The sequence below is a fragment of the Bos indicus genome, chromosome 10 (assembly GCF_029378745.1).
Source record: "Bos indicus isolate NIAB-ARS_2022 breed Sahiwal x Tharparkar chromosome 10, NIAB-ARS_B.indTharparkar_mat_pri_1.0, whole genome shotgun sequence".
In the NCBI taxonomy this organism is placed as follows: domain Eukaryota; kingdom Metazoa; phylum Chordata; class Mammalia; order Artiodactyla; family Bovidae; genus Bos; species Bos indicus.
The window spans coordinates 37288167-37300325 of record NC_091769.1 but is presented as its reverse complement, the minus strand read 5'-3'; the positions used below and the strand labels follow the sequence as shown (position 1 = coordinate 37300325).

Genomic DNA, 12159 nt, shown 5'->3' with positions numbered 1-12159 from the left:
ACACGATTTGATGAGTTTCAGCAGAGGTATACAACTGTGAACCATCACAACAGTCAAGGTAATGAGTAAACCCTTCACCCCAACAAGCCTACTCATGCCTTTTGTATCCGTCCCTCTGCTCCTCCCCTGCTGGGTCATGTGGTAGGTGCATGCTTCACTTTTTAAAAACTGCCAAACTGTTTCCAAAGTGATTGTTACTAGCTTACATTCCACTGGTAATGCATAAGAGTTCTAGTTGCTCCACATCCTTACCAACAACTGGTATGATTCAGACATTCTAATAGGTGTATAATGGTACCTTGGTGTGGGTTTTTTGTTTTTGTTTTTTTTTAATTCACTTTTTTTTTTTTTGGCCATGTCACACAGATTGCGGGATCTTAGTTCTCCAGCCAGGGACTAAACCCAGGCTATGGCAGTGAAAGCTCAAGTCCTAACCACTGGACTGCCAGGGAACTCCCTGTTTTCTTAATATTGAACTTTAAGAAGTCTTTATGTTTCAGATGCAAGTCCTTTATCAGATATCTGAAAATATAATCTCCTAGTCTGTGATTTCTTTTCATTTTGTTTACAGTATCAAAGGTCAGGAGTTTGTAATTTTGATCATCTAATTTATCAATTTTTTTCTTTTATGGAGCATGCTTTTAGTATCATCTAAGAAACCTTTCCCTACACAAGTTCACAAAGTTTTTCTGCATTGTTTTGTTCTTTACATCTTCATGTATAATCATTTTGAGATCACTTTTACAGATAGTGGAAGGTATAGATCAAAGTTCATCTTTTCACACATGGATGTCCAACTAGCATTATTAGTTGAAAAGACTTTCCTTATCCATTGAATTGCATTTGCATTGTGTCAAAAGTCAATTAACCAGTATGTGTGGGTCTGTTTTTAGACTCTATTTGTTCTTTTGATATATTAGTCTATCTTTATACCAATATCGTGCTGCCTTGATTTCTGTATCTTTACAATGAGTTTTGAAATTAGGTAGTGTAAATCTTCCAACTTTGTTTTTTTTTTTTTTTTTAAGTTGTTTTGGCTATTTTAGATTCTTTGCATTTACATGTGAATTTAGAATCAACTTGTCAATTAACAAAAATAAAAACATGCTAGGATTGCACTGAATATGTTTATAAGTTTAAAGAAAATTGACATCTTAGCAATATTGAGTCTTCTGATCCACAAGCATATATACATACCCACAAGTATATATTTCCATTTGTTTAGACCTTCTTTATTTCTCCCAGAAATGCTCTGTAGCTATCAGTGTACAGACCTTGTACATTTTAATCAGATTTACCCCTAAGTATTTAATATATTTAATGCATTGCAAATTATATTGTTTTTAGTTCATTGTCCAATTATTCATTGCTAGTGTATAAAAAATAGAGGTTTTTGTCTTATACCTAGCAATCCTGCTAAACTCATTAGTTCTACTAGCTTTTTTGGTGAAGTAAGTGTGTGAAAGTCTCTGTTGTGTCCAACTGTTTGCGACCCCATGGACTATACAGTCCATGGAATTCTCCAGGCCAGAATACTGGAGTAGGTATCCTTTCCCTTCTCCAGGGGATTTTCCCAATCCAGGGATCAAACCCAGGTCTCCTGCATTGCCAGCGGATTCTTTACTAGCTGAGCCACAAGGGAAACCCCAGTTTTTTTGGTAGATTCCTTAGAATTTTCTACATAGATGGTCATATTTTCTGCAAATAAAGATGGTTTTACTTTTTCTATCCAATCTAGATACCTTTTCTTTTACTTGCTTTATTGTACTGACTAGAATCTTAGTAGGATGCTAAATGGGCTTCCCTGGTAGCTCAGCTGGTAAAGAATCTGCCTACAATGCAGGAGACCTGGGTTCAATCCCTGGGTTGGGAAGATCCCCTGGAGGAGAGGGCATGAGAATCCATGACAGTATTCTTGCCTGGAGAAGCCCCATGGACAGAGGAGCCTGGAGGGCTGCAGTCCATAGTGTTGCAGAGTCAGACAAGACAGATCGAGTAAGCACAGGCGCAGCACAGCATGTTAAATAGAAGTGGTAAAAGCAGACGTCTTTGTCCTGTTTCTGATCTCAGAAGGAAAGCTCTCAGTCATTTCATCTTAAGTTTTATGTTGAGAAGCAGACGTCTTGAATGTGCATTTTCAAGATTTTTGGTAAGTATGGACTCCAGAAAAGTGCCAATTTATACCATCTCCAGCAATGTATGAGAAGGTACCTTTTCCTGCTGCTGCTAAGTCACTACAGTCGTGTCTGACTCCATGCAACCCCATAGACGGAAGCTCACCAGGCTCCCCCGTCCCCGCGATTCTCCAGGCAAGAACACTGGAGTGGGTTGCCATTTCCTTCTCCAATGCGTGAAAGTGAAAAGTGAAAGTGAAGTCGCTCAGTCGTGTCCAACTCCTAGCGACCCCATGGACTGCAGCCCACCAGGCTCCTCTGTCCATGGGATTTTCCAGGCAAGAGTACTGGAGTGGGGTGCCATTGCCTTCTCTGGGTACCTTTTCCTACACCCTGGCTAACATTAGACATCATCTTAGAAAAATAAAAGTCTGTAATTCTTAATGTTACCTGTTCATTTAAAATTTGTTTATCTGATTGTTAATGGAGATCAGCGTCATTTAGTTTACAGGTCAACTATATTAGTTTTTCTAGTTGTCTATGTCCTTTGCTCATTGGTCTAATTGAGTATTTTCTTTTTTAATAATTTCATATAGATTTTTAAAGTTTAATTCCTTAATTAAATTTAAATATATATGATATAATATGTCTGTAGTATTTTACCCCATTTGTCTTTTGACCTTTACTTTGGTTTATGGATTTTTTTTTTAATGTGGACTGTTTCAAAAATCTTTATTGACTTTGTTACAATATTGCTTCTCTTTTAAGTTTGTTTGGGGTTTTTTGGCCCCGAGGCATGTGGGATCTTAGCTCTCTGACCAGGGATGGAACTGCACTCCAGGCGTTGGAAGGTGCAGTCTTAACCACTGGACCGCCAGGGAAGTCCCTGTTTGGTTTTTTATATATATACTACTTTTAATAGAATTTTTTAGAGTACTTTTAGATTCACAGCAAAATTAAGTATAAAGTAAAGAGAGTTCCTATGTATCCTTTATCCCTGCAATACAGCCTTCCCACTATTGACATCCCACACAACCAACATCCTGCACCAGAGTGGTACATACGTTACCATTGATGAACCTAACCTACACCGACACATCACTGTCACCCCAAATCCATAGTTTACATTAGGATTCACTCTTGGTGTTATAGATTCTATAGGTCTGGACAAATGTATAATGATATATATCCACAATTACATCATCATACAGAATAATTCCACTGCCCTGCTGTTGCTGCTGCTGTTAAGTTGCTTCAGTCGTGTCCAACTCTGTGCAACCCCATAGACAGCAGCCCACCAGGCTCCCCTGTCCCTGGGATTCTCCAGGCAAGAACACTGGAGTGGGTTGCCACTTCCTTCTCCAATGCATGAAAGTGAAGAGTGAAAGTGAAGTCGCTCAGTCGTGTCTCACTCTTAGCAGCCCCATGGACTGCAGCCCACCAGGCTCCTGCGTCCATGGGATTTTCCAGGCAAGAGTACTGGAGTGGGGTGCCATTGCCTTCTCTGTCCACTGCCCTACAAACCTTCTATCCTCTTCCTACTCATCCTTCCCTCCTCTCTAACCCCTGGAAACCACTGATCTTTCTATAGTCTCCATAGTTTTGCCTTTTTCCAGAATGTCATACTGTTTCAATGATACAGTATATAGCCTTTTTAGATTGGCTTCTTTCACTTAATAATATAGATTTAAGCTTCCTTCACATCTTTTCTTGGCTTGGTAGCTCATTTCTTTTTAGCTGAATAATATTTAATTGTCTAAATGTACCACAGTTTATTTATCCATTCACCTAGATAAGGATATCTTAGTTGCTTCCAAGTTTGGGCAATTATGAATAAACCTACTGTAAATATTTACATGCAGTTCTTATATAGACATAAGTTTTCAACTCATTTGGGTAAATACCAAGGAGAGAAAATTCTGAATTATATGGCAAGAGTATGTTTATAAGTGTTTGTTTTTTATTTATTAAAAAAAAAAAACCCACATTGAAGTCTTTAGTTTTTTGCTGACAAAGCTATCAACCTTTTTTCATAATTTCTATCTTTGGTTTTGATTAGAAAGGCTTTTCCCTTCCAAAATTTTACAAATCTTCAGTAGCTTCTGAAGTAGTAGTTCTTCTAGTAGGTCTATGGTTTTATTTTATTTTTACATTTCAAGCTTTGTTTTACTTTGATGAGGCAGCTATCTAACTAGATTTTTTTCTTGGCTTTCTTGTCACTTTCTTAGTCACATATAGCTCCCTCTAAATGTTTTATCCACAATTCCAAAAAAGTTCCCTTTTTACAAACAAGAAAATTGAGGCAGAGAGACAACTCATTGCATTCAAGATCACATAAGTGTAAGTGTTAGTCACTCAGTCATGTCTGACTCTTTGCGATCTCATGGACTGTAGCTCACCAGGCTCCTCTGCCCATGGGATTCTCCAGGTAAGAATACTGAAATGGGTTGCCATTTCCTTCTCCAGGGGATCGTCCCAACCCAGGGATTGAACCTGGGTCTCCAGCACTGCAGGCAATTCTTTACCATCTGAGCCACCAGGGAAGCCCCTAAGATCACATAGCCATTAATTTATATAGTCAGAATTCAAACCTAGGTCTTTTGATGCCAAATCCTGTTCTTTCCACCACAGCCCTGGTACTCAAATTATGATCTATGAACAAGCAGCATTGGGCAACACCTGGGAGCTTGTTAGAAACACAGTCTTAGGTAACACCCCATACCCACTGAATCAGAATCTGCATTAATATCAAATGTGAGAAGTCTGTTGTGACTATTTCCCCCAGATTAGAATACATCAGAATCATCTGGGAATAGTTGTTGAGCTTCATCCTTCCCCAATATTTTAACTCAGTAGGACAGGGGTGATGACCAGACATCTGCATTTTAACAACCATCTCAAGTTTTCTTATGCAGGTACTCCCTTCCCCACCATCACCAGCACCACACTTAGAGAAATGCACAGAAACAACTGAGACATTCTAAAACTGTAACGTAGGACACCAAAAGTGATGGCTGATTATTTCTCCCTATCTCAGTTTAGATATATCCTTTAGTTCAGTTCAGTCGCTCAGTCGTGTCCGACTCTGCAACCCTATGGACTGCAGCACGCCAGGCTTCCCTGTCCATCCAGCTCCTCGAGCTTGCTCAAACTCATGTCCGCTGAGTCGGTGATGCCATCCAACCATCTCATTCTCTGCCGTCCCCTTCTCCTCCTGCCTTAAATCTTTCCCAGCATCAGGCTGTTTTCCAATGAGACAGTTCTTCACATCAGGTGGCCAAAGTATTGGAGCTTCAGCATCAGTCCTTCCAATGAATATTCAGGACTGATTTCCTTTACGATTGACTGGTTTGATCTTGCAGTCCAAGGGACACTCTAGAGTCTTCTCCACCAATGTATCCTTATCACCTGAGAGACTGTTACAGGCTAACAGTAACTCTTTTTATGTCAATATGTGGCAGTGAGGTTGTAATAATGAGGATAACTAAACCTTCAAATTTACAGAAAATCACACAAAGAAAATTAAGGGCAAAAAGCCTTCACTCGATCCAGAAGTTTGTGGAGGCAGCGTGGAGAAACATTTACCCAAGTAGATTGAAGTCTACTATCCCAACTTCAAATTTGGTCAATTACGTCTTTGAGTCAGGGTTTCCTCACAGATAAAGTCAGAGTAATAATAAGCTGCCAGTAGGTAGAAAGAACTCTCCTGTTAACTTTTTTAACGTTTGTCCCCAGCACCGTAGGGCTGGGATGAAAAACATCCCAGGAGACTAAGCAGCCTCCAGAGGCGCGCGCGCCCGCGCGCGCGTGTCTTTCTTTGCCGGCTTGTGTGAGTATGTTTCTTTGCCAGCTCAGATTTGCCCAGAAATCTACGCCACCTGGCTAGAGGTGGGGCGCGGGCAACCAACCACACCCGGCCCCTCGGTTCGCCGGGCTGCGCTGGCAAGTTAGAGAAACACCCTCTTCCTCGCCCAGTCCTCCAGAAAGACTCCGTCATCAACAATTCATTAAGACACTCGTCTCCATTGGCTGGCGCCTCCGCTCGCGCCGGCAGCGGTCCAATGAGAAAGGACTTGAGAGACCCTTCTGAATAATGAACACGCTCCCGTGACGTAGCGACCGGAGACTGGCTGAGATGGCGCGAGGCGGGGCCAGCTCGGGCGGCGGCGAGGGCTGTTGGGGCTGCTCAGTTCCAGCTGGGGAGGGTCGAGCCCGGAGTGGGGTCGGAGCTCGGGACCGGCACTGAGAGGGCGAGCGCGGGGCACAGACGAGCGGGCAGGCGGCAGGATGTTCAGCTGGTTAGGGCGGCAGGCGGGCGGGCGCGGAGGTACGGGCGCGGACCCGGTGCAGACCGTGACGGGTGGCCTGCGCTCACTCTACCAGCGCAAGGTGCTGCCGCTGGAGGAGGCGTATCGTTTCCACGAGTTCCACTCGCCGGCGCTGGAGGACGCCGACTTTGAGAACAAGCCCATGATCCTGCTGGTGGGCCAGTACAGCACCGGCAAGACCACCTTCATCAGGTAACCCTCCCCGCCCCCTCCGCCCTCCTGCCTGCACACCTGTCCCCGTCACCTAGGTGGAGGCCGTCGTCCTCCCCACGTGCGCGCCTGTTGTCACCAGCCTCCCGCCAGCTTCCTGCAGCGCCCCCTTCTCCTTCGAGGAATCCCCTCTCTGCCGCTTTCTCCAGCATCGGCGCGGCCTCAGGTTCCCCGTGTGAGCGCGGTGCCCGGGTGTCTGAAGCCCTACCCCGGGACCGGCCGCCGAAGTGAGGGCGGGCTCTCCCTACGCGGCCGAGAGGGTCCTCAGAACCTCCCCCGTCTCTGCGTACTACGAGCCCTGCTTCCTTGCGTTTGGAAAGGCACTCCTCTGACTGGCTTTATTTATCTTGTTACCCTAGCCTGGGAGCCCCGGGATGGGAGGAAAAGCAAGGCTATAATAAGCACCTTCTTGACGAGCGAGTGAGACCAAGGGCTGGAAATGGGGACAAAGGTGTGGGGTATCAGAATGGATCATTGAGTCAAGTTGGGAAGTTAAGTCCCAGCACAGTGCCCGGCGTATAACTACTTGCTGAATGAAAGAATGGCAACAGTAGAGGGTATTGCCCACGCCCCCTTCCATTGCGGCCCTGCATCCCGCCCCCAACACTGTGTTCAGGGGGACCGAGTAGAGAGGCCGCCTTCATTCAGCTCGTGCACAGCCTCTCTTTATCCTGCCATAGGAAGTTAGCTGTGTGTAGCCGCCGAACCAGCCAGCGCCCAGTGGAGCTCAGGGGGAGTGTCATATTACTACTGGTTAGTTTCCATTTCTTAGGTGGGTCATTCCCTTCTCCGTCACCCTTGACAACTGAAAATATTTGTCATGCTTGCCATGTCTCCAAAAGCAAACAATTACTGTGGATACCTTGACATTCAAATCATATAGGTCCCTCGGAAGTGATTTTTAATGGGAAATAATTTGCATTTTGTAACAGATTGCTTTATTAAGAGGCTATTTTACTTTTAAAGCAGCTGGCATATTAAGACTCTCTTTGGTTAGGAGACTTGTTTTCCTGGGTTAAACTGTGTGTCCATTGAAACAAAGTGATCATTTTAGGTTTTGGGCCAAGGTTTTGGAAATTGTAACTTTCTTCATCATTGATGATCAACAGGTGTTCAGAAAACTGCATCTATATTTGGATACATGCCATTTCTATTAAGTAGCGGCCTCTTTTTCTGGGTTCCAGTGACCTACAGTTCCTAAAAATATAGTTGTTACTACAGAAAATAGGTTCCATCCAAAGCTGCAGCTACACAATGAATTAATTCAGCAAAGCAAATAGACTATATTGAAATATAGTTCTCGAAAGTAAGTTGAATGTAAAGGAAGATGAAAGAAAATACTTTTAAATTGCTTTATTTGGTGTTTATTTGTAAGCTGAAAATAGTATTAAATATGTCACCTAAGACACTCAAAATGAACCTAGAAATATTACATAAACTGATACCTTGAAAGATGTTGTAAAATACACTTCAGGGCTCAGTAATACTAACCAATTTAAGTATATAGGCCTATGAAGCATTATGTAGCACAAGAGTAGGAGGTAGACCTTTTGAAATATACAGATAAAGGATAAGAAGGTAAGCATTGTTATAATTAAAATAGTCTCAGCATTGGTGATGGCCTATTCAGAGCACCCTGAGTAGTTCCTCCCATCTGTCCTTGCCATTAGATTGTGTGATTAGGGAGCCCCTGTTAATACTGTGTCAACCTGGATATTATTTGGTCCTCTCTCTGCTCCCACAGCCTGGATAATAAGCAAATCTAAGGCAGGAGAACAAACCCACGGAAACATGTATCCATCTTTTTTTCAGCTTACTGTTTTTCTGTCTCATCATTTGGGGGAACTTTGTGGCATAGCTAAGCATAGTTTGAAGAAGGATTGGGAATTTGGTGACTCTATCCAAGGACTTCCCGGTGGCTCAGTGGTAAAGAAATCACCTGCCAAGCCGAAGACACGGGTTCGATCCCTGGGTCACTCCAGTATTCTTACCTGGGAAATCCCATGGACAGAGGAGCCTGGTAAGTTATAGTCCATAGGGTCGCAGAGTCAGACACAACTTAGCAACTAAACAATGACTCCATCCAAATGAACCACTTCTCAGGAGGCCCTGGAGCCCCCATGTGCAACACTACAGTGAGAAAGGAGTCACCCTATCAGGAAGTCACTTGCTCTTGAGACCTTCCCTGGCCTAAGTGACTTGGTTGTTAGGCATCAGACACAAAAGTGGACCTGTGAGGGCGGAAGAAACTCGGGGTATACCAGAAGGTTGGTGAGGCACTGGAGACCTGAGTTTGATTTCAGAGTGGGGCTAGGAGGAAAAGATTCAGCTTCTGGAAGGAAATACCCAAACAAAAGGGCAGCTGCCCTCTAGAGTCCTACCTGGTACTGGGGGCCAAAAGTGTTGACCCAGGTGCTGACCATCCTGGAACCTGCCTGCATCTGTGGCTGTCTTTTCTCTGAGGCTGGTCAGTGCCTGGGTGTTTTGTTTCTAGCCCGTAAGCACTGGAAGCTCATAATTGGCTATAGGATGCACCTGTCTGCATAGTCAGAGATTCTTATCCACCTGGCTTCTTGCACATCCCCAGAGGTCACTGGTTACACAGAGCCTGCACTAATATAGAGGGAAACTTCTCTCCTTGGGAAGTCACTCAGCCAAGCCTTTGATATTCATTCCACCTTTGACGAAATGTTACTCTTCCTTCCTTTGGTCGTATAACCGGGAAGAATTGAGAGCCCCATTGAAACATGGTGAGCCAGGACTTTCACCAAGAGTGTGGCGTTTTAAGTGTGTCCTGTGTTCTAATTAAAAGGTCTCCTAGGGACTTCCGTAGTGGTCCAGTGGTTAAGACTGTGCGCTTCCACTGCAGGGATTGCGGGTTCCATCTCTGGTGAGGGAACTAAGATCCTGCATGCCATGCAGAGTGGCCAAAAAAAAAACAAAAACCCTCCTAAATAGAGTGGATGGAGAGTCTGAGTGTCAAGAAGCTATGCTCACTATGGAAGATGACCATGAGGGGCCCAGATGCAAGGAAGAGGATAGATAGAGTTTCAATGGACTCTCCTCACATGGGTCACAAAGCTGGCCCAGAACTTCAGGAGATGTTTGTCAAAGTCCTTTTGGGGTAGAAGCAGAACAGTCTATTATCTCATTGACAGTTTTATTTCTCAGAAGACTGAGGATGCAATGGGAGGAACTGGTGCTGCTCTGCCTCTGGGCAGCAAGAAAGAATTGGCCAGAGGAGAAGAGATGGGCATGGGAAAAGTGGCCAAGTTGTGGTAGACTCTTTAACAGCCAATGAAAGCTGAATATTGGCCTCAGCCAGACCTGTGTCCAAAACCTGAGGAAAATAGATTTCAGAGATTCCCCCAGAAAATCCCTGGGCCCAGATGCTGTGAGGGAAGACATTTCCCCTGAGAGGATGTGAGGTTCACCAAAAATCAGTTCAAGCCACACAATTGCAACTTCTGATTTTTAAGAGCTCCACCTTCTCTCTTCTTCCTACACTCTTGTCCTGTTCTCTCAAAAAAATTTATTCTAATGAGGAAAAAAGAAGGAAGTATAGGTTTTTAAAGGGTTGAGAATAAGGCAAGAAAAAGGGATGGAAGGCATGTAGATTGGAAAGAAGTAAAAACATCTCTATTCACAGAGAACATGATCTTGTATATAGAAAAATCCTAAGGATTAGAAAAACCCTTCAAGAACTCTTCAAACAAGTTCAGTAAGTTGTCAGGATACAAGATTAATATACAGGATCAGTTATATTTCTTTCCACTAGCAATGAACAATCTGAAAATGAAATTAAGAAAACAATTCCATTTATAATAGTACTTAAAATACTTTAGGAATAAATTTAACAGAAGTAATGCAAAACTGTAAAACTTTGTTGAAAGAAACTAAAGAAAACCTTAAAAAAAAGGAAAGACATTCCATGTTCATGGGTTGAATGGCAATGTTTTTATTTTTTACTTATTTATTTATTGGCTGTGCTGGGTCTTTGATATTGTGCAAGGGCTTTCTCTAGTTGTGGTTTGTGGGCTTCTCACTGCAGTGGCCTCTCGTCTGGAAGCATGGGCTCTAGAGCTCACGAGCTTCAGTATTTGTGGTGTATATGGGCTTAGTGGCCCCACAGCATGTGGAATCTTCCAGCGCCAGAAATCAAACCTGTGTCCCCTGCATTGGCAGGCAGATTCTTAACCACGGGACCACTAGGGGAGTCCCGACAATATTTTCAGAATGGCAGTAATACTCCAAGTGATCTTTAGAGTCACTTGCAATCCCTAGCAAAATCCCAACTGCCTTCTTTGTAGAAATTGACAAGCTGATCCTAAAAATTCACATGGAATTGTGAGGGGTCCAGAATAGCCAAAACAATCTTGGGGGAAAAAACCACAATATTCAATTTCTCATACTTCTGATTTGAAAACTCACCACAAAGCTACAGTAAACAGGAAGGTATGACACTAGCATATGGAGAGACACATAGGTCAACTGAATAGAATTGAAAATTCAGAAATAACCCAATACGTGTTTGACAAATTTGTTTCTACAAGGGTTTTAAGACAATTCAGTGGGGGAAATATACCTTTCAACAAATGATGGTGGGACAGTTGGATACCCACATTGCAAGAATGGAAAGTGACTTCTGATGGGCATAGGGTTTCCCTTTTGAGTGATAAAAATGTTCTGAAGTTAGATAGAGGTAGTTAGTTGTACAACTTTGCGAGAATACTAAAAACCACAGAATTGTGCCCTTTAAAAGGGCAAATTTTATGGTATATAAATTATATCTCAATAATATTATGAACCAATTCAGTCTTTCAGTATTAAGCATCCTATGATTTAATTTCCATAAATTCTACAGTTAGTGCCCATCAAGTAATTTCTGCATCTGTGCAATAATTTAAAATGAAAATGGATGCCAGAAAGAAAACACAAAAAAAGTGGAAATAAGCTAAAAGAAAACCAAGGACAAAAGGAACTAAGGAGTAGACCTGAGAAAAAGCAGTGTACAGATAGCCACCGTGCAATCCCTATTTGTTTTTTTCTTTGTATATCCTTGTCAGTATATAAACATTCATTCTTCATAATGCTCAGGTTAATAAAATCACAGTGTGATGTTCTCCTATAAAATGCTTGATAAAGCAGTTATGTTTTAAAACTTTAAATATTAAATATAGCATTAATAGGGAAAACGCAGGTAGGGGTTCCATGGACAAGGATGAAAACAAGGTTGGTGGATAATACGAAGCATTAAGAAGCTGAAGTGAGGGGGCTGAGACAATATGTCCCCTCAGACAATTAAAAAAAAAATGCCTCAGACAATTAAAAAAAAGCCTTTTTAGGTATGATCAGAACAAGAAAAAGAATCAGGAAGTGATAGGGTGAAGCCTGGAACTCTTCTTGGAATGTTAACAAAAAGCAGAACTACTCAGCTATTATTTTGCTTCCTCCTTTTCTCTCAAAGAAAGTGCTCCAGAGATGGTAGAAGGGAGCCCAGGCGTGTT

The 12159-nt window shown here is 42.7% G+C and overlaps 1 protein-coding gene across 1 annotated transcript in view; it reads left to right on the top strand.

Moving 5' to 3' along the window:
* The first annotated feature begins 6270 nt into the window (after nt 1–6270).
* EHD4 (EH domain containing 4) overlaps nt 6271–12159 on the top strand; it is an 86815-nt gene continuing 80926 nt past the window's right edge. The window contains exon 1 of the mRNA XM_019968588.2: nt 6271–6634. Within this exon, the coding sequence (XP_019824147.1) occupies nt 6402–6634 (233 nt within the window). The 5' untranslated portion in view covers nt 6271–6401. The remainder of the gene's footprint in view (nt 6635–12159) is intronic.